Raw genomic sequence first — 23,331 nt, 5'->3', positions numbered from 1 at the left:
AATATTAAAACGTGACTTGTATTTATTTATATTTTCTTCGCGTGCTTCTAAGATATACAAATTTTTTTTAATCATTGTCTTTTTACGGAAACCAATCTTACATAAAATTTGTCATATTTAAATAATTTTTTTTCAATAATTATGAAGTACAACAACATTAATATAAATTGGGATGCAGCTTACATGTTTGGTAGAGGCATGGGAGGTTTATTTTTTTATAATGGATTTATATTACGGGTATAGTGGATTTACAGTGCACATCAGTTTAATTGAAACTTAAAATTTTAAGCAAATCCAATGTTTTTTCCTTTCATCTTTATTTATTTATTTATTACATATTGTCCAAATGAGTTCCACTAAATTTTCTTATAATTGTTTTTCTCAGCGAATTTTATTATCATTTTATTAAATTTCAATCTTTATAATCATTATAGAATAAAAAAAAATTTGCGTGATTTTTCACAATGACTTCCAAATAATTATGAATCATGTGATCATCTTTAGTTTTATAATTACTGCATATACTCGTTATTTTATTTATTTTTGTTAATTGGTATTAATAATTGGTATTATTAATTTCTATTTTTTACTGTTTAAGTTGTATTATTATTTACTTTAAATATATAATAAAACTTTTACGACTTAAATATCGAATTGTTTTTAACGTAGGGTCCAGAATGAAGCAGAGTTCACGATACCACATGTTTAATTTGAGACTTAAATTTACTTTCCTCTGTAAATTTATTTCTTTTCTTTGTTATTTCCTTTCATTTTTATTTCTGTTAGAAATGATTTCTATTAATTTGCAAAAATAAATATCGAGCTTTATCAGAGTTCTAATATAGGTTGAGTCAAAAAACCGTCGAAATTACTCAGAGAAGAAATTATTACTCAGAGAAAGAAAAATTTTGTCGAAAGAACTTTACTTATTTATTATAATCTTTTTTATGTGGAGTTAACTTATGTTTTAATTAACTTTGTGTTCAATTTCGTGTCAATTCGCAGTTGTAATAAAATTCATTCTGTCTACATCGACGAATAATCACGAAGGTTTCGTCTGACTCATCCTATTTCTCCGTCGATGAACGGACAGTTAGAGATAGAAACTTAACAGACGTTTTCTCACATCTGTGCCGCAACCTAACGCAAAACATGACATCGTAGGAATCTCGTAGCTTAGAGAGACGGACGCTTCTGCAAATGGGAACCCTATAGAGAGTAACGGAAAAAGTAAAAGAGAGGGAGAAAGGCAAAAAGAAAGAGCTAGAGATGGAATGCGAAATAAAGAGAAACGTACAACGAGATCGAGAAAGAAAGAGAGAAAAAAATGAGAGGGAAGAAAAAAGATAAAACACAGAGCTTCAGAAATTTTTACGGGACTATGAGAGTGAGAGAGAGAGAGAGAGAGAGAGAGAGAGAGAGAGAGAGAGAGAGAGAGAGAGAGAGAGAGAGAGAGAGAAAGATATCGAGAGATATCGAGAGAGACGAATACGAATCAGCCCTCTCTCGCTCTCAGTGTTCGAAGGAAAGACCGCGCCTTCGTTCGCATTCACATCTCACGAAAGATTCTGTCCATCATCGTCGTCCATGCTGCACATTATCATCGTCCGCGCCGTCCCTATTCGGCGTTGATAGGGATATCCATGAAGACATTTGATCTATAGAAGATATGAATGATATCGTTGTTTTGCAAGTATACTTTCGTAAAATTGATTTTACCAAAGAATAATAATGATAATAGAGCACTGTACATTTATACCAATTTTTCTATTACGATTTCGGCAGCAGTTTCGTGATCTCGATTTTATTCATCATCCAGTTTTGTATCTTGTAAATACTCCTCAAAAAGAACTTCGAGATATATATCGAGATATATTATCGAGATCGTGAAACTTGAGTGTCTCAACTTTCTCTTGGATGGAAGTTGACATGTACCCTTGCGTCTCCATCTGTTCAGATCTGTACATTTTTTTTCTTTTTTTTTTTTTATTAACGATACGAAGATATTATTTTGTCTAAGCAAAACAAAGTTATTCGCGTCCCCTCACGTTAAATATAAATATATAATAGGTAATTTCTTATTGACAAAAATATTAAAAAAAAACAAAAAATCCAAAAAAAAAAGATTCTTTTGACGTACTCTGATACTTAACTGATATGAAACATTCTAAATAGTTTATAACAGATTGTTACAAAATATGTATATATATATATATGTACATACTGTAAAATATAAATACGAACGTAATGTTAGTAAATTAAAAACTTATCTTCAAAATTTTAAGTTTTAAACTTCACAAATTAGATTTTTCACACACACACACACACACACACACACACACACACACACACACACACACACACACACACACACACACACCGATTTTAAATATTAATTTTTATTGATGATATACTTTGTTCCATATTTCTCATAAGCGTAACATTAATATTACATAATCTAAACATTAAACAGCTTTATATTTGGATAATTAAAAAAAGAAATGGGTGATGATTATACTATGTATGTGACATGTTGTACATGTCACTATTAATATCATGTTATAAAAAGTATAATTCTGACATTTTCTACTATTAAAAATTATTCTATAAAAATTATTCAAACTTATAAAAACTATTAAAATTATTAAAAATTATTCAAAATACTACGAAGGATTACATAGCTTTTATCTCCATTCAAATATTCAGTTTTACTTTTGCATGAGCATCTAATGTTAGAAGCTTAAAATATGTTTAAAAATTAGAATTTGTGCATACATTACAAGTGTATACATTTGTAAATAGATATGTACATATATGAACATATGGAGTCGTGAACGTATGAGGGTGTATATATATTTTCGTGATTCGTAATCTTATTCGTCATTACAAAAGAATGTAAGAATAGAACTGAAATTGTTCAAATTTGAACAATTCTTTTTTGACGATAAGATGAATTAAACAGGGGCTAATATATATAATGTATCGATGTACATAATGTAAAAATAGTCATAAAAAATAGTCATAAAAATAGTCATAATAGTCATAATCTATGAAAACACTCTCTAAAAAAACACATTTTTTTCTCTCTTTCTTTCTCTTTCAAAATGGAGCTTATTCCGATCGCATTTCTCAATACAAATACAAATTATTATTAGCATGCAATATAATTTTCTTAGAAATCTATTGGAGTAAGCTTCATTTTCATAACAAATCAGCGACAATTTTATGTCTTTCTTTTATGTATTTCGTTTTTCCAAGCGGCTCGAATCGATAGAGATTTAATTTTTGTAACGCATATTAGTTTTTATTATATTATTATCACATAATATATCCATTATCATAGCAGTTATTATTAGTTATAAAGAGAATGCGATTTTTCAGTTACTCTTATCATCTCCGTCTTAATACTGTATTCTTCACCATTGCATCATAATTTTTCCAACTGAAACAATTTTGTCAACATTTCGTGATTATGAATATATATGTACTGCGAAGTACATGTACAAAAAGTATGTGACTTCACACAATTTAATCTTGTGACAAACTAAATTGCGTACTGTGAAAATGCATATACTTTTTTGGATTCCATGTGTCTCGCATGTATATATTTATTTATATGCTTAATATACAATGAATAACGAATAAATATTATAACACATTAGTACACAGTGGCAATTATAATAGGGAGGTATTGATAATATCGTTTGTAATCACATAGGTCTTTCATATCATACAGTATTTTTATTATTTTATTGCAATACTGCGACAAATGATAGATAATTCAACATTTAACTTGTTTCAACATTAAACTTGTTTTTTAACAAATTATTTTTCCATTGCTCTTTATTTATTTTATTTTATTTTTGGAACAAACTAAGGAATAGTTTGTGAAGATCTATATTATTAAATTCTAAAAATCATTTAATTTGTTTGTGAAAAAGTACTGAATTATCTTGATGTCCGAATTACTTCCGAAAAGTTCAAGAATTTTTATATTAATTTCTTCACATGCGCATATTTAATATTTTTTTTTACATGAGAAGCACTAATACATTTGATATTATATTACCAAACTTATTCGCCTAAAAATTGATAAGAAAATTAATGATGACTGATGATTTACATGTGCATGTATGCGTATGCATGTGTATAAATACGATTCAAGGATTACGGACAAGGAATTTAATTCAAAAATCTATTTTAACAATCTCAGTCGATGCTTGCTATAATGCAATTCGATCTGTGATAAGAAACATTGAAATTACTTTGGACATGAAACATTTGTACGCGAGTACGATACTCTATGTTAAATATTGTGCCCTCATATGATATTCTTATAATTTATGATAATGAGATATAGTAAGAAAACGGAACGATACGCTGAACAAAAAATATTCTTTGTTATCAACGTATCGCTTTTGTATCTTGTATATTGTATTTGTAAGAATATATTTCATTGAGACGCCATTTACTTGTTCTTATTGTTTTCTTATTTTGCCAAATAAATAAAGATTTATTTTTATATATTTACATAAGATGCATAAAGATATAGAAAAATATTATATAATATATATAATAAATAAAATAATTTTATAAATATGTATTTTATTATATATATTATATATATATATATATATATGTATATGTATATATATATATATATATATATATATTTATAAAATAAGTTGATGTGGCGTTTCCAGAATGTCTATGTTATCTCATACAAATTTTGAAAACGTCATATTAACATTCGCGATCCTGTCAATTTCAAATTAGAAATCATTAAGACCAAGCTAGGTGGACTGTTACTCGAAATGATAATTTTTTTTGATAATTATACCCATTGTGACTTGATGATACATCACAAGATGTATCTCTCTCTTTAAGTTTGGAACTTTATGTTTGGAGACTTTATATCCTAACGACATAGATCAGCGTACTCGTATAACTTAAAACTTTTCACAAAAACATCCTGTTTTAACAAGCATGTTCATATATGTATACCTAAGCCTGTAATTAGTAAGGGATAAATAACTGAAGATGCAATTTCAAGAATCATCATTTATTTCGCATCTCTTACTCGTTCTTTAGGTGCATTCCGTAAAGTGAACACGATGAGCGTACATTCTGTACATACATATGATCGATAATGATTAAATGCAAATTATCGTGAACTCTGTAATGTACATATGTTGCGATATAATCAAATATAATATAGATATATATCGATAAATATATAAATATATATAGATATGTATGTATGTATATATATATATATATATATATATCGAGCATTACAACTTAATCGTGTTTTTAATTTGAACGCCCTTTACATCATTTTTCGTATCCGCTATCCTATATCGACACATTGTATTTTTATTGCAATATTAAGTTTGTATTTATATTAAAATTAGCAATAAATAAGACTCGTTAAAAACAGTTCGATTACGCTAATAGCGAATAGTGTTGCATAATAAATTTTCCGTCCCGTTTGTTCATGAATGAAAATTCATGGATATTATATCGATACATAGATAATTGAAGCAGAGAATAAAAGTCTATGACAAGAAATATATTTAAATATATATTTTTTCTAACGTTTCACCACGTTTTGCATGTTTATTTCTATGAAATAATAATCATCGAAATTTTAACGCGCTATTGCAACTATCATCGATGATCTTTTGAGAATGCGATGCGGCCTTTATACCGGATCTTGGATCATTTAAACGAATCATCTTTAGTTCGCGTTTAGTTATTAATTCGCGTATCAACGGCGACATGATGAACTCACGTGAATAGGCACGCCCTAAGAACCGCGCAAAAACGATTTTTCGTCTCAAATAGATTTTTTTATTCTCCTGGCGGCGGATTATAACGCATACTCATCTCGATAAATATGTATATAATAATATGTATATAATATGCATATCATACAGACGCATAAAATATGTACATGCTTGCTTACACACACACACACACACACACACACACACACACACACACACACACACACACACACACACACACACACACACACACACATATATGCATAAACGTGCGCCGAACGCGGTATATGGCCGAGTGGAGACATTAATTCGCGCCAATAAATATTTTCATCGTTCCGGCACATAAACCCCGACGTTTGTCATACACACGCAGTCATTTCGGTTAAAAGGCATTCCCTCCACCACTGAATGCAAATGCGAGTAGCTCGTTGTGCGTGCCGCTAGGGTCTCTAAAGTGCTTTCAATTACGCGTTCCACCTAACGTCCCGGCGCGGCACGGCGCGACGCGACGCGACGCGACGCGACGCGACGCGACTCGACGCGGCGGTCCTGTATGCGGAGGGCCGTTTTCCTATGTTTTACATAACCGGGATTTTCAAGTGTTTCACGCCCCACGAGGACACGTAGCAGGCTGCGTGTCGGCGACGGCGACGCACGGCGCAAGATGCGAGCGCGTCATTATTTAATACCTATTGCTTCATCCGCTTTCTCCTCTTTTTTTTTCCCCTCTCCTTCTTCCAGTTTGTGACCTTTCGCGACGTTTAACTCGCGAGTGGTTAACGTCGACGAGCGACGAGATGGAAAATTGTTTTTCTCTCGCGCGATTACACGATGTGACATTGATTGTCTAGTGACTGTGAGGCGGCTACCTTGCGTACGATTAGCCTCGCTGCATCTATACCGAAACTGGGAAGACGTATTGCTTCAACGCGGGCAAATGGACGCAACGTTGTTGCCCATTCGTTGGCCATTCGCGAAGTCGCGAGCAACAATGCTCGCGGAAACAACTTTAGATAACGTTTCTTTAAATATCCCAGTGCGTGCGCGGCGCGCGGCGATATACAACCGCACGATATACGAGATGGACGACGCGGAGTTGATTTAACGACACTTGTTGCTCGCACAAAGTTGGATAATAATTTCAGGTCGCTTTGCCGGGTTTCGGGCAACGAATGGAGCGACGCGTCCAAGCGTGCGTTTGCGTATATCTTTTTCCATCGTGTCATCATTTCGCGATTTCTTTCGCGTTTTGCCTAGGTGCCTACAGCACGCGAGACTTTCCCGAGAACTTTGTTACGATCGCATTTTATTGCCTTAAGATATAAGTATTTATTGTTGTTGTTTTTTAATTAAAATATCTTTTTTTTAAATATTAAATTAGAATATCTACAAGTAATGACTTAATGGATCAGACGTATTTTACATATTTTACGTATTTTATATGAGGAATAAATTAGAGGTAATAAGGAGTTGTAAAATTTTGACATAGAAATATAATGAATGTTTTTTTTTTCTTCTAACGTAGTTCTTTGGTTTTATTTGATCTCGGGGAAACTGTATATTATTAGCATAAATATATTAGCATGCGCTTATCCGAGCATGTCGTGTAATAACTATTCCGTAACAGACAATCGTGGCCGTAATAGTAGCGACATAAAACTGGCTTCGACACGCGATCAAGTTGCAAGTATAAGTACAGAGTCGACTCAAAGAGCATTTCCTCCGATCAATTATTTTAACTCACTTCTAGTTTAGTGCTGACACTTTATAATTAAAAAATTATTTATGAATCCGTAATTTGTATTTTTTAATTTTAAATCGTAATTATATATGCGCGAATTTAATTTGATCGTCATATTCTGCAACTAATTGACGATCGCTGAACTTTTTTGCGCATTGCTTTTTTTATCTCAATTGGGTGTTGACAAATCGCAAATCAATTCGATAGCGTCGCGATCATCTATCGGTCGACAGCGCGTATCTTCCTTGAAGGCCAGGTTTCTGCGAACAAATAGAAGGACATTGGAAGACTTATATATATCAGCGAACACGTAAGAACAGTTACAAGTTAAGCCTAAACCATCGTATTTGAAGCCACGATTGTTCTAACATTTTCATCTAAAATAACAGTGGTCTATATATTTTCAAGCGAGAGGAGGAGAGAAGAATAAAAAGAGATATTGTCAGATATTTTCAGAATTCAAATAAATATTTTTCGATAAATGTATTTAACAAGTATGTCGTGACGTCCATCACATGTGTGGCTATTAACAACCAAATTTTTTACCGCGCTATATAGATATCCGTGAAATAAATCACAGGTGATTTAGATTTTTCCGATATATTCGAAAATTACCGACCGCTGGGTATGCCATTTTAATCGCGCTTCCGCTTTAAAAAGTAACGTCCGCACAATGATAGCGATTTCTGTATGCGGTTACGCGAAAATATTGCATAAATATGGTAACGCGCAAATGTAGTCAATCTCCAAATCCCTGTATGCGTTTGTATGTATGTATGTTACGCTCAAAATCTATTGGCTGTGACATAAATGTAATATTACAAGTATTGTCGAATGGCTTCGTGCAAAATATATTTGACGTAATAAAAATGTAAAATAAAACAAAATATCATCATAATGTAACTTATCTCATTTTTTAACTGATTTCTACTTTTGTTTACTTTCGATTATTTTTAATTTATATTTCTAATTCTATTAAAATAGAAATCTCTCTCTCTCTCTCTCTCTCTCTCTCTCTCTCTCTTTCTTTCTCTTTCTCTCTTTCTCTCTTCGACAAATTCTAATCAAACGGCTAAATTATGATCGAAAAATAAAATGAAAAATAAAATTTACTTAAAAATTGCAAAAGCATACTTCTCAAGCTTAATATCTATTTGCGCGTCGCAATAAATCAATTTTCGTCTCGGGCAGGGAAAGAAAAATGATGAAAAACGAGCCGCGCGAGTGAACCAGCGTGCGGAAGAGTTCGCTTTGATGCCGCTGCGCTTCAGGTCCGCTTTAATCTCGAGTCGATCCCTCGGATCACGCGTGGGTACTTCCGTGCGAAATATCCCCCTCGCGAATTGCAATTTGTAAGGTATCGCGCACACACCTCGCCTCCACTCTCCCTCTATCCGACTCCGTTCTCTCTCTCTCTCTCTCTCTCTCTCTCTCTCTCTCTCTCTCTCTCTCTCTTATCACGGTTCCGCTGATCCGGTTAACCTCCATCGCCCCTAAGTAAGATAATATTCACGGCCAATTACCTAAAACGTACTCCTTATGGTACCGCCCGTGTGCGCCCGGAGTTATTGGCAGCTTGCCACTGTGCCGATCGGGTATCCGGTGCGAAACGACCTTGTTATTAACGTTCAAGTAAGCTTTACTAGATCCGATAACCCTGCCTTGGCTCTCTCTCTCTCTCTCTCTCTCTCTCTCTCTCTCTCTCTCTCTCTCTCTCTGCTGCTCCTAAAACCGTAAGTTGGATCGAAGTCGATCGGTAGTTATTTGAGTTATATTTATTTCTGATTGAATAAATCTTTCTTTCACGTTGGAAGAAGTGACTCGTGCAAGTCAGCTTTCATCTGGAGAATTTTCTTCGTCAACTTCCTACCCTCGCGAGCGCAAATTAACGGTCAATAATGTACCAGTGCGTTCATCAAAAACGACAGCAAGAATGACCAGCGTGAGATCGCAACGAGACTGATACTTGTATCTGGCTTATCGGCTCGCGGATTACTTTTCATCAGCTACTGGCGGAAAAATCACGGCGCCGAGATAATAAGTTTGCGATTACCACCGGCGTCGATCCAGCGCGATTTCTACCGACAGTGAGACGAGGGGACGACGGGCGCGTCGATCGGAAGATCTAACGGATCCATTAATCCATCCCGCGAGAAGCGAGCGGGTTAACGAACTGCGAATCTCGCACTTGTTATCCTGAGTGACTTAAACGATCGCGTATTCTCTCTCTCTCTCTCTCTCTCTCTCTCTCTCTCTCTCTCTCTCTCTCTCTGCGGAGCCATAACCGTGATAATTACTGTGAACGTGGGTGAATAAGGATCCTCTTCTTCCTTGAATCGAGAATACATCGCATTTTGTATCCGGTGCTTCTTGTCATTGTGCTTGTGAACAGCACAGAATTATTGACTTACGACAGCAGCGTATCTCGTAAATAGTCTCGTTAATAAAAACAAAATTTTATATATAAAATGTCCTAATAAATTAAATATGTATATATAAAAATTTATTAATAAAATAAAATTATAATTATATATAAACTTATTAAATTTTTTATTTATCTTACAGAGGATTATATTTTTTTTCTATGTTTAATATTTCTTTTTATCTATAAATTATTTTTTTAGTTGTGTTATTTCTTCTTAGATGGAGCATCACGATTTATTTAAAAAAATGTTTACAGCTTAATACATTTTGTAGAAATGTGGAAGGAAAAATATAAAGAATACATATATTTAAAAAGAACGGCTCTGACGTAGCTCCTCTTTCTGCTCGTCATTTCGCGTTTATGGTACCAGCGCACGACAGTTATGGCAACGAACGGCCGTCATCGAGAATCCAGTCGGACCTTCCAATTTGTTAATTGGCACGATAACATACGCTAGTCGTATATTCTGACGAAACCGCCGCTGTCGCGCATCTCTCTTCTTTCCGTCTCCCTCTTTCATTTTTACACCGTATTCCCGCTTGCATGATTAAGGCTCGTAATCACGCGGCCATTCGTTAAGCGGCGAGCACCGGGATCGCTCGAGAGAGCGGAACTTTTTCTTCTAGTTTTACGCTCGCTCGCCTCCACGATCGATTCGTAAAACGCCGAAAACGCGCGCTATAATTATTTCCGGAGACGGGCCGCGATATAAAATTTAAGAAATCTCACGCCAGTTAATTTCAGGTAACGCGAACGTTTTATACACGTTCGTGCCTGTCAGCACTTACGGTGGAAGTAACACCTGTAATCATGCTCCAAAAGAAACGGCTGAAATGTTAAAAATTTATTAGCGTGTCGTTTACATTTACTCGTATCGAGCACGCGAATGAATTGATCGTTAACCACGGGCTAACGAAATATATGTCAGTTTTAATCATCGAATCTGCAAGAAAGAAGTCGCTTCCGAGGTCGCACGATAAAGATATTATCCCACAATATTTTTATGAATATCTGATGTATGAGGAGAGTAATTTTTGTCCCGAGGTATTCGCGAGCACTCACGCGTTAAAGGAGAGGGTAGCCGCGAGGAAAGAAATGACAAAAAGACGGGAGGAGAGGGGAGGGGGAGAGCGAAGAGGCGAGGGGTGCGTTCACGCACGGAGACGGCTGTTACAAACTGGTCGGACTAGCCTTCGGGTCAGTTTATCGCAAACAAATGGGTTACGCTTGTTCGACGCCGTATTTCACCGGAATATATTGTTTATTATTCCGCCGGCTCGGGATGATATAGAGCCGTGTTTGCTCGTAGTAGCGTTAATGTCGTTAATAGCACCACCGGTCCGAACCGAACCGCCAACCACCGGGAGCTGGCAAACCCTAAAACAAGTTCCTCATTTCTTTCTCCCGTCCTTCTTCAAAAACCGTTTGCCTGAGGAAATTCGCTGCTTCTTTTTTTTTTTATTCTTTAATTAATCGAAATTAAAGTTTTTAGTCCGAGCTGAGGAAGACGGGTAGGAAAACGGGTGGGGTTGTAATTGAAATGTGATATTATGTAACATCGTTTTCTCCGTTGTAAGGAGCTTACTCGTAAGGAATTTATTTAATTTGTTCAATCTGATATATGAAAGATCAGATTTGAGAACTAAGAGCACGGATTGTGCGAGCGGCGTCGGCTATTTAATCATTCGTTTTGTCGGCGGCCCGCACGAAGCTCGTATCACGCCAATCGCTTAAACCGTCGTGGGCCTGACGCTAATGCGTTCTTAATGCGACAAATGTCGGGATGCGGGAGATTGTCAACGCGTCATATATATAATTTTTACTTACATACGCTTTTCCATCGCGTCGTTTTACTCGAGATTGAGAGTCACGTCCCGAGAGATTCGCCGCGCGGACGCGCGGTATCCGTCCTTCTCTCGTGACGGATAAATGTTTTCGCTAACGAGAATTGCCCATTGCAAAACTATCACGCGAAACGTATGTACGCTCGCCGCAATAAAGATGCCGTTGTTTTACGAGCAATTTGGGAGTAATACAAACAGTACGCTGCAGTTTCCTCGTATTAGAACGGTTCGCTTGTCATTTCCCTGCACGCGACGCTGATTTACTTTCATCTTAAAATTGCTCGAAAAGTCGAGACATATAAGTCGAGATATATAATATGACATAGAAGGAAAATACATTTTTTTTTTTTTTTTCACAAGACGCTTGATTTTTCACGATTTTTTTGAAGTCGATTATTACTTAATCTTTTATAAGGATCAGAGATTTTAGTCGGTAATTTTAGCGGAGATTTCCCTGCGCTGTGGCCAGTAATTTAGCAGGTGCAAACAGCTCCTCGTAATCGAGTTAATATTTATAGGCATTTGTCCGCCTTCACGTCCTTTGGTATGCGCTGTATGCAAACGTGAATTACGCCAGGGTGGACGTTAATTTATGCGTACCGGGGAGCGCATACTCGGAAGAGTAGCGTCAGAAGTTCATAAATACGAGACGTTGACCTGAAATTAAATTTAACGGCACTACGGCAAATTGTCCTTAGCTCTTATACTTTCGCGCATTGGGCACATCTATATTTTTTAAAAATTATCCGAGCGGATGGCCCATACATTTTACTCGATTAAGTTTGGCCATTCAAGGACGACGTTTCCACCCGCGCTCCGTACTCGGAATTCGCGAAGCGATTTCAGCTCTTGCACGCGCGCGCGAAAGGTTATATTTCATCTATCTTACGCGTTACCCGCGATATAAATTACACGAAATATGATTTACGCACCGCGACGCGCGGCGCTCCGCTCGGAAATGGATAGTAAACTGCGCGCCGGCGAGTTATCGGCGATGCGCGCGATCATTAACGAGCGATATCGAGAGAATTTATTGCACGCTTTGTTACACGCTGCAAACTTGTATCTACCTGTAGACGACTTTCTAACATTTGTACGATTTCATACATTTTCGTCTTCTACATTTTTGCTTTCTATATTTCGCATCGGTTAGACACTACCGTCGATTTGAAGATTTTTTAAATCGATATTTCGGCAAGACCGAAATCATCATTCTCTCTCTCTCTCTCTCTCTCTCTCTCTTTCCTTTGCCCGATTAGTTAGGCCTGTGTGAACATTCGCAAGCCTAACTTGTAACTAACTTGTAAGCCGCGACAGCCTGGCCATCGGCAAAATCAAGATGTGCCTCGGTCTCTCGTCTCTCTTGCGAGATCTCGACAGAGTGATCGTCCCTATCTCCCTCGCCCCCTTTTGTTCCAGTTCTTCCCTCCGTCGCAGCACGTTATTGCGCTAATAAAGCACTTAACAATTATTTTCCGGCCGGTGATTTTTCAGCCGGCCGCGGTGGCCGCTGATAACGACTCCGTCCCGGCCTCATGCCGGCTGATAACCCACCACGACGGCCGCATGTGCGGTAGCGTACACGCCGTTGAGTTATCGTCCTGCGGACCGCACTACGTGAACGAAAACAAGAAGCGAAGCTCCCGAGCGATGCATTTACGACGCCCGGCGTTTCTTAATGCACGATTCGCATGCGGGGCCACGTCGGCGGTCGGCGACGAATCGGCCGCCGGCTAATTTAACGCGATCGTAATCGGCCGTGATTTGTCTTAATTTTCGGTACGACTGTGGGGGGCCCGGGGGAGCGGGGATCCCCTCCGCTCTTGCCCTCTCTCGCCCTCTCTCGCCTCGCCTACCACGGTCCCTCTTATCGGTCCTCCCGCGCACCGTCCGCGCGGGAGTTGTTATAATGCCGTCACGCGTCGAGTTATCGCGCCGAAGAAGCGGGGAGATCGTGCCGGCGAGATTAGAATTTCGGATTGCGCACCGACAATCACGATCGCTAATATTGCGATTCTGTGACGCATTGCGCCGCGCGATACGTACTCGTACTCAATTTGCGCTGTGACTTTCGTCACAGGCGGCAAAACACGAACGCTCGATGCGCGTTCGTTTCGTAACGAGAATCAATCATAATAATTAATTAAAATGAGCGAGCAGCCGAAGATCATCGCTGTTATGCACAACGTAATGCAATTATATCACGGTTAACCGCGAGAGACGAGAGACGAGTTTGCGATTGCAATTTCAGCACGTTAACACGTGCCACATAAGCCTCTCAAAGGAGCGGCTATTACTGAAATATTTTCCAGCGTAGCCCCGATAAATGCCACGGATTAAAAATGACTGCGGCGACAAGTGCCCGGCGCGTTTAACGGTCATCGCTCCGCGCGACGATCTGACAATATGCGACTTTCGTCGTCGCGCCGATTAGCGAATGGCCGGCTAATTTCATCGTCGAGAGTACCCGCGGCTCTACACGCGGGTGATTTGTCATGCCGATTCACGGCGGTCGCCGTGTTGTTTTCGCGGGATGTCGGGACCGTCGGAGATCGCCCTGGTGCTCATTCGAGAGCCAAAAGAAGAAAAGAGAGAGAGAGAGAGAGAGAGAGAGAGAGAGAGAGAGAGGAGATCCGAAGAGAACGGCACAGCGATGAAGCGAGGGGAAAGGAGAAAGCAGAAAGGAGAATGGGGAAATAGTCGGGACTAAGAGACAGACGGAAAGAGGAAGAGAGAGACGAGGCTGTGTGTGCGTGGCGAACGTGGAACATAATATCGCTATCGACACGGACGTGGGTGTTAACGCGCGAGGCGGATCACAACTCGCGGGCGTGTGCACGCGCTCCGTCTGGATCGAACGAGGAGTGTCATCGCATTTAATTAAAATGTCACACGCGCGTGATAAATGTCGTGTGCGAGCTATGTGAAAGAAGCCGTTGCGTCGCGTCGTGTCGTCGTGGTCGTCGTCGTCGTCGTCGCCGCCGCTGCCGCCGCCGCCGCCGCCGCCGCCGCCGCCGCTGCCGCTCTCCCGTTTTCCTCTCGCGGCCGCAGAGAGAAAATAATAAATGAAATTTGCTATCTTCGTGACATTTATACCGACGGCTGGGAGGAGCAAAAGGAAGGAAAAAAAGAGAGAGAGAGAGAGAGAAGAAAGGGGAACAGGCGAGAGGCAGAGGAGGACTGTCCGACCGATGTGATGTTCGAGAAGGAGAGCGGGAATTAGCGGTTCTCGCGCGCGCGCGCGTGCTGGCATTCATCTCGCCGGGACTTTTCGACCGTTAATTACGTAAGAGCGTAATTTTTCAATATAACCGAGGCCTTAATTCCCCGACGATGTGCCGTGTAATCGCTCAGCTAGGCACTTAGCTTCGGCAATGCGAACGTAGCATGTGAACCCACTCTCTGCCTTTGTTTCTTTGCTGGACATCGGAGGACACTGACATCAGGAGACATCTCCTTTTGGTAATGGTCACTCGATTAATCAGTAATGGATACCATGGTCCCCGAAAGTTCACCTTTACGTGTAAAATGGGCGTCTTTCTGCGACTTGATTGATCGCCGCGTAGAGTTAAATTACGTTTTCACCATTCAATCCTTATTTAGTCATATTCAAGTTATGTAGCGTAATTAGTGTGAGATTATTACGGCGCCATTAAATTTTTTTTACCGCTAGGTTGCTAGGTTTGAAACTAATCGTTATATATGATCTTTGAGATTTGGTGTCAGGTGACATATAATCAATTTTTCTTTAACAAATCCATTGCGAGAGAGAAAGATTTTTTTGCCTTTTACTATCTTCCTTTATACATTTTAGATAAATTGGATGAATATAATTATGATTTTAATACGCGACTAATTAAGCGATAAGCGAATGTATTAGTTTTGGTCGACACTGACGTGATCGATCGTTTTGATATTTGAACAAACGCAGTTTAAGCGTCGCGGGCACATAGTATCCTTTAGGCGTCGAAGTCCGCGCGCATCTTGACGCACGACAGGATCGTGATGTAATTTTGCGTCGCAACCGCGTCAATCACTGCGGTTTTTTGAGCCGCGCCGATCTGGCAAAAAATCCTCCGGAGCTTCGCATATGAAAATATGCGATTGCGTTCGAAGTTGCATATACATATATCGCACGAGTCGCGCCGCAGCCAAGGTTCTTATGCAATTTTCCATTCTCCTCTTCGAACGAGTGTTAGGTCCGATTTCACGCGGCGATGCTCGTCACCGGCACACCATTTATTTTACGTAAACGACACAGAATATTCGTGTCAGTTTAAAAATTGTACGAATCGAACAATAGAAGGGAAAGGAATGTGAAACAAAGTAGAGATTCCCGCTCAGAGAAACGTGACATTTTGAATTTATTCATGAGACATTATATTGTACTACGTGTCGTACAATATAATACAACGAGTTCACGTAGTTTTATATAATTATATAAATTTACATAATTCGCGCATTTTTTTTATTTCATTTGGGATACGCGTGAAACTGAGAAACATAGATATAACATATGTAAATAAAATTAGTGATAGACGTAGGGTAATCCTCTTTTTACGACACCATAAAAAAAAAAAAAAAGATCACTACGTAATTGCGCCTCATCGAGATAGAATTAGGGAATTCAATTTTTTTATGGAGGATATAAGGGATACGTAAGGAGAGATATAACGGATGTCGCCGTGTTACATACCCCTATCTCACAATCTCTCTCTCTCTCTGTCGTCGCGCTAAGCCCCCTATCATTAATCAGTACGTCCGAATTATCGGATTTCGATGATCGTTCGCGCGCATCTCCTCCCATCTTTCTCGGCGGGGTCGACGGGCATGATAGAAAGAAGCCACGGAACGCGTCGCGCGATTCCGCTCTGGAATTCGACGATCCCGCGGAATGCTCGCGTCTGGCATAGACACGTAATTTGCGCTCTCGCACGATGTTTCGTGCATATATACATCCGTACGTATCGATGGCTCTCCCGCGACCATGTACTCATACCCATGCGCTCCGTTCTAACGTAATTCACGTTTATACAGGCCGCCGCCGCCACCGCCGCCGCCGCCACCGCCGCCGCCGCCGCCGATGTTGCCTGATGAATGACTTTGCAATTATATTCTCATCAGCTCTCTCTCGCCTCGCTCTGAGTCTCACCGTTAACCCGAGCCGTTCGTGGACGTCGTGCGTGCTTCGTTTGTGCGTGTCTCCACCGCGCCGCTCGGAGAAATGCCACGGCTAACGCGCGCCTCGTACCTGCGCGCGCGCGCGGGGATAGATATTAGATACACTCGAATACTCCCCTCTTCCCCTCCCCTCCCCTTCCCCCTCTCTGCCCTTTCGATCATATTCCGACCAGGTGTGACAGCGGCGAGTAATTTTTGTCGCGGTACCCGAGACGACCGGTAATTAGCACGGTATTGTCGTCGTAGAAACTGCGCCGCGTTTTCCGCGAGCGCGATGAATGAGATTTCAACGTTGTTACATGCGGATTTGAATCCCACTCGCTGTTACTCCGGAGTTATGCGGATGCGCAGGATCGCGAATGCACAGCGTCACGATAATAGCATAAAAAAAGCATAAAAATATCTTATCTGTGTGGCATAGGTAAGGAACAATACAGACACTTCAAACTACGTTCTCTCTGATTTTTTTAAGTGATTTACAAATTAAAAAATTTTTATATTTAGATATTTATAGATAAAAAAATAAATATCTTCTCTCTCTCTCTCTCTCTCTCTCTCTCTCTCTCTCTCCTCTCTTTCTGAAATAAAGCAATTAAAGACAATGAGTTTATATTTTATATTATATAATAAAACTTTATGCTTTCTCGTTTATGTCTGCTAGATGTTTATAATTTACAATCGTATGACAGACTGAACAATGATTAATATTATTTCTATTGTGAATTATATATTCTGTCTTGAGACGAAAACTTGAATCGTCCAAATTTTAACGGATTGATCCACGGATAGTTTTAGAGAATTACTCGCTAGCGGAGAACTCACTTGATAAGAACCGAGTAAGAAGAATGTCAATGTTAAGATAATGTAATTAATTAATTAATGTAACGAATGGATATCTTGACGCTCTCTCGTTCGCTCATTTCGAGAGAACCCAGGGTTATCAGCGGGCGCGATCAGCAGCCAAAATGCAAAAGAAAAAGAAAACAGCTCTGCCGCGAGTGCGCCTTTAAACGCCACACTTTGTAGAGAGTGTCACGCGTGTCACCGCACGCGGCGATAATTAATGAGGCGATCGCGCGGCTCGAATCTTAATTATTTATCGCTGCACCGTTGATTAATTACGGCCAACTGTGCGCCGGTTTGCGATGTATCGCGCGGATAAGCAGTGACGTTGTGAGTGACAAATCGTGCGTTTTTTTCGTGTAGTTTCTCCTCCCCCCCCCTCTCTTTCTCTCTCTTTCTTTTTCCGTTTTGATTTGCTTCTCGCGTTGCGGTCATAACGAAAGAGGTCACGCGAAAGAGTATTCGTAACGCGCGCGTGGGTTTTCGAAAGGATCGAGGCTGAATATGCTCGTGGTACGCGAGCGTCTTAAAATCAGGCGAGAGGAGGGAGAAAAAAGTTTGCCGGGAGATACTTGCGAGAACGAACTCGTGAACGTCTCGCTATCAACAATTTCGAAAGACCGAAAACGATTTTCCTCGTGGCATCGAGCCGCGACCTCGGAAGATTTTGCAAAGTTGTTATCACGACTCATCGAACTGGACATTCCCGCACGAAAATACAGCGCGTCTTATCTCCCCAGGCAAGTGTTAAACATTTACCCGCGATAAGGAGCGGGTTAGCACAAATGGCACATGTGGTACCGCAGTTCGGAAATTAAGACATTACGCTCGAGGCTATAATTACTCGCGGTGACGGCGTAGCATTCCTTCTGGCGCGAAATAAATTTCCGATCGCAAATAATCGGTCTGGGATGGTGTTAATTACTTGAAAAATTAGGATCGCGGTGCCGTGCGGCGCCAAATGTTGCGAAACCGTGCGTTCGATGGGCGACTGATCTAAATTATTGCTGATCTAATAATCGTCTACGCGAACGCGGAGTCGGAGGTGCGATTATTGCGACACGCATAATTCCATACCTTTTAGCTTGCAGGAAAACCGTGATTTTGATAATCGCCGTGATGTTATATCTCATAATACAGAATTGCAGATTTGTATCTGCGTATTACATCATTGTGCGATTCTCCGTCGTAGAAATTACGACTACGGGGACAGGAGAGGCGACGAAACGCGACACCGTCCGTTGAATGCGGAAAGAGGGAATCGAACGAGAAAAAGGCGAGGCGAGCGGAAAAAGCGAGTCGCGAGGGTTCTCGTCGAGATTCTCGTGGTACTAATTACTTAAACTCGCAATTAAACGCGCCCTCACGGCGCGAGAGAAAGAAATCGCGGACGCGTGGATTCGCACCTCCCGCACTTGGCACCTCTCCTTTCTTTCTCTCGCGCGTTTAATTAAGACCGCGTCCACGCGGCCAAGCGTGATGAAGCGTGGACGCAAACGAAGATATGAATAGCCAAATGAGAAAGAAGAAATTTTACTCGCACATATCTTTCTCTTCTTTCTTTTTGAATCTCTTGTTCTTCTTTTTCCTCCTTCAATATTGAAAGTCTCTTTTTAGTTAAATATTTTCGTTGGAATGAGTTGATAAATATTTTCTTAAGTGAATTTTTGCTAGTTAAGCGCTGGTTAAGCTTGGAGATGTATGCGAGTGGGTGGCCTCCGTTTTATCACTATACTACTTCTTCGTATGTACATTGAAGTCAGAGGCGCACGCGCGTTCGTATCTGACGCACTAAGTGCGATATATACATGTCGAGCGCGTGGTCACGCATGCGTTCGACGTGGCCGGATCCAATCAGGATTCACACTCGAGGGCGATGGATGGGAGAGAAAAATGGCTTTTGCCGATTCAACGTTATTCGTCTGTTCTCGTGAATCGGCGTCGGAGGAATTAAGGTTGCGGAAGAAAACAAGATGCGGATTATGACTTTAATAAGAGCCTTGATTTCCCTTTCCCGCTTGATTGGGTAATCTCTAAATTTATGCTTCAATTGTTTTGACGCGGTTGTTTTCTTGAGAAAATATTCAATATCCTTATACTTATAGAAAATTCAAAGATCAAAATAGTATTTTTTCATTTTGATGCGCGTTGAAGCTATGTTGTTTTTTTTAGAGAAATATCAAATGACGCCATCTTTTTTTCCATTTGTTAACGAATCTATTCGATTTATAAACGTATAGAGCGACTGTCGATATAATTTTATTAAGTAATTGTGATCGCAAATAGAGTAAAACTAAATATAATGTTCACCTCATCTACGGAAGTTATCGATTCCGTGCCGTCAAGTTACAAATGGCTCGAATAAATCGTGTTTTCTCTTGAAGAAATCGCTCTAGTGGCCTTGCTGGAATTAAAGTTGGCCGGAAGAACGATCTGCGAAACTTTACTCACTTCGAACTTCAACCGCCAATATTTCCGATTCGTTCTCTCTCGGTCTGTCTCGCGCTGTATATCTCACAAATAGAAAGTTACATCTGTACAAGGTATTAGTGAACTTCCCTCCCGCGAATCTTATATCGTAAATTTCAATGAGGCACACTTTTATTAGTTCGATTCCGCGACGTCCGTAACTCACGATTCAGAGCTCGTGCGTTTGTATATTTTCGCGGGAAATTAATTAAATTGCGGGAAAACTCACGTTTACGCAGAATTGATAATTGATTATACTTGCGTTATTCGTGGCCGAGGGAGCTTGACGCCGTTTCCGCTTTATAAGGATTACGGGCATGTAGGCGGAAGATGTAAATCTATCGTCCGTTCATTACTTAACTCATCATCAAGACACGCGCTACCGAACAAAAGATCCGGTTAATTATTGATTGTTGATTTTATGAAATTTCAGTTCACTGCCAATTATGTCAGGTACAGTAACACTACGTCGTACAATGCACTGTACTTAAATTGGAAAACATCTTGCTCGAAGGCCTCTGACCTCCTAAACAGATCTCTGTTTTTCGTTTATCGGTAAAGTTAAAAAGACATTCCAAAACTCAAGAAGAAAGAAATATTCAGTGAAGAAAAAGTCAGAAAGAGATAAATTAAGAAATTAAAGATAAGTTAAAAATAAATAAAAGGAAAGTAAAATACTATTTTTCTAAGAAAAGGCAGCGAAAAGATCCAGAAAAAGATCATACGAGTTGCGCTTTATTCTAAAAGCTTTTTATTTCTTAGAAAATTATTTAAAATTTAAATAGTCATTCACTTATTTCAATCATTATAAAAATATGTAAAATATGTATAATATTATATCGTTCATATAATTAGATATTATGATACGATTACAACACAAATTATTATAATAATGTGTTATAATCGTATCATACAATGTGTTAATTTTACTGTTTTTTTCTGATAATATATCATCTATTTTAATTAATTAAAGAAATCTAATTTTTCTTATCTACGGCTATTATTCTTCTTATTTCATCTGACAACTAAAATTATTGACATATATTCGAGAAAAATTGTCAATGTCAATTTACAGCTGAATGCTTTTCCGATCACATGCGCTTTATTAGAAATCCGAGAGAGGCGATTATTTCCTTATCAAAGTAGCAAAGTGGAGGTGAAAATGAGAGCCGGTTGTTTTATTGTTTGCCGCAAAATTGGACATAAAGAGAGATCAACGACCAGTGGTAGTTATCGCCGCCAATACACATTCCTATAATAATCACAGTTTCCTTGTACGTCCCTTAATGTGTTCCTCTTTTGATGGCATCGGCGGAAACTATGCAAGCGTCGTGTGAATGTGTGAAAATACAGAGATAATTATTTGTGTGTTAACGTAATCTGGCCACTTTCTTTCTCCGTGCGATAACTTGAAACAAGATGTTTCTTAACAGACACAAGGTACATTTCCGAGTTCATTGTCAGTGCTGAAAATACGATAAGAAAAACAAAGTTGGCCTGCATATGACCTTGGCACGTCCATCCATAATCTGATTAGTAAATAAATCTTTTTAAATCTTCCAACTTTTGTCTGAAACATTTTTTCCAAAAACACCATCCGAATAAATCAGGGGTCCTGACTTTTATTGAACATCTTGTATGTTACGTACGAACTATAGATTTCCAATATCAGCACTAAATTTTAGAACATAACTAAATGTCTCGATTGTATTTCCTAAAAGGAAAACAGCTTAGAGATAAGTGCTCAGATAATGTATTTGTTGCTTAGATAAGTGCATTGTGTCTGGTATCGACTCTTATAACTCTTACTTCTTATTTTAATCATTTTTACTTTAATGGCTGATTTATGAATTGGTGACTTAATTCTCCGATATTTTCGGCTTCATTCAATTTTTAAAGCATTACATTTTTGCGAGCAATACGATTTATAAAGACAAAATGCATTGTGCATACTAGGGATGAAATCCGATTAAATATTCTCCAGTTACTTTACAATTTTCGAATAACAATTTCGAAGCTTAATTTTATCCGACTAACTTGACCTCTGTAACGTGCTTTAATTGCAGAATTCGCGTTTCGGTTCGGAATTAATCTCATTATGAAATGATTGCCAGTAATATGAATATTACATGAAATGCGTATCAATTAATAACAGTGGAGTATGCGCAAAGAAAAAAATGTCAGTCGATTAACGTGACAAATTAAAACTTTGAAAAAAGTCTTTGCAAAATGTTTTCATCGATAATATTTCGTCTAAAAATTAATCCAATTTTTCTTTTTTTTACATCTTTCACTTTTTCTTTCTTTCTTTCTTTTCACTTTCTTAGAAATCTCTTTTCCCAATTCTCATGCACATGATTAGATATTTCGAGATGTCTCTTCGAGACTTCTTCTTTTTCTTTTTTCTCGTCACTTTTGGGATATTTGGCGATTATGAAAAGGCGATTCGGCAGCCACAAATCATCGTTGTAGAAATCTAATTTACGGGCGCACGCGGCTTAGGAACGTGTGCTCGTTCAGGTTTAGCTAAACCTGAAATGGGAAGTTGAAAAATGTGAATGTGACCATTAAAAATTCTGTGACGACCTTCGTTAGTCCTCACGATTCTCGCCATGTCGATTTATCGCTTATCGGTTTCCTCAGATCTCATCTGATAAATCTAATTAATTTGGTTAACAGATCTAATAATTACAGATTAATTAGTTTACAGATTATCCAGAACCTTTATCACCTATACTTACAGGAACTCACCGATAGTCAGTGATTAAAAAACTGTTTCCGACTCAGTTTTTCTGAACCACTGATATCTATCCTGTTAAAATGCAAGGCGATCTAGAACAATTTTACGTGAAAATATATATAGTATGGTGCTTCATACTTAATAAAAAATAGCGTTTTTACTGAAAACAGCAATATTCACTTTAAATTGTTTAATAACTCTTTTAATTCCCTGTTTCTTCTTTTTACTTTTTGGAAAAGCAATTCTTTACCATCGAGAGTTTTCCTTTTTAATAATATCTCGAGAGTTAACAATAGAGG

General features: G+C 38.8%; 1 protein-coding gene across 21 annotated transcripts in view; it reads left to right on the top strand.

The window, feature by feature from the left end:
- SoxN (SRY-box transcription factor soxNeuro) overlaps window positions 1–23,331 on the top strand; it is a 284,192-nt gene that overhangs the window by 190,975 nt on the left and 69,886 nt on the right. The window contains exon 2 of one of the 21 annotated variants that reach the window (XM_011646519.3): window positions 1,165–4,846. The exons of 19 other annotated variants lie outside the window; for them this stretch is intronic. In XM_011646519.3, the coding sequence (XP_011644821.2) occupies window positions 1,165–1,180 (16 nt within the window). In that variant the 3' untranslated portion in view covers window positions 1,181–4,846. Of the gene's footprint in view, window positions 1–1,005; window positions 4,847–23,331 lie in introns of those variants that run through there. One more of the 21 variants, XM_011646518.3, reaches the window with a different exon arrangement.

Source organism: Pogonomyrmex barbatus, unplaced genomic scaffold (genome assembly GCF_055798465.1).
Source record: "Pogonomyrmex barbatus isolate J1 unplaced genomic scaffold, ASM5579846v1 scaffold2, whole genome shotgun sequence".
Taxonomy (NCBI): Eukaryota; Metazoa; Arthropoda; class Insecta; order Hymenoptera; family Formicidae; genus Pogonomyrmex; species Pogonomyrmex barbatus.
Note: the sequence above shows the minus strand (reverse complement) of the source record. Positions and strands in the feature narration are given on the sequence as shown.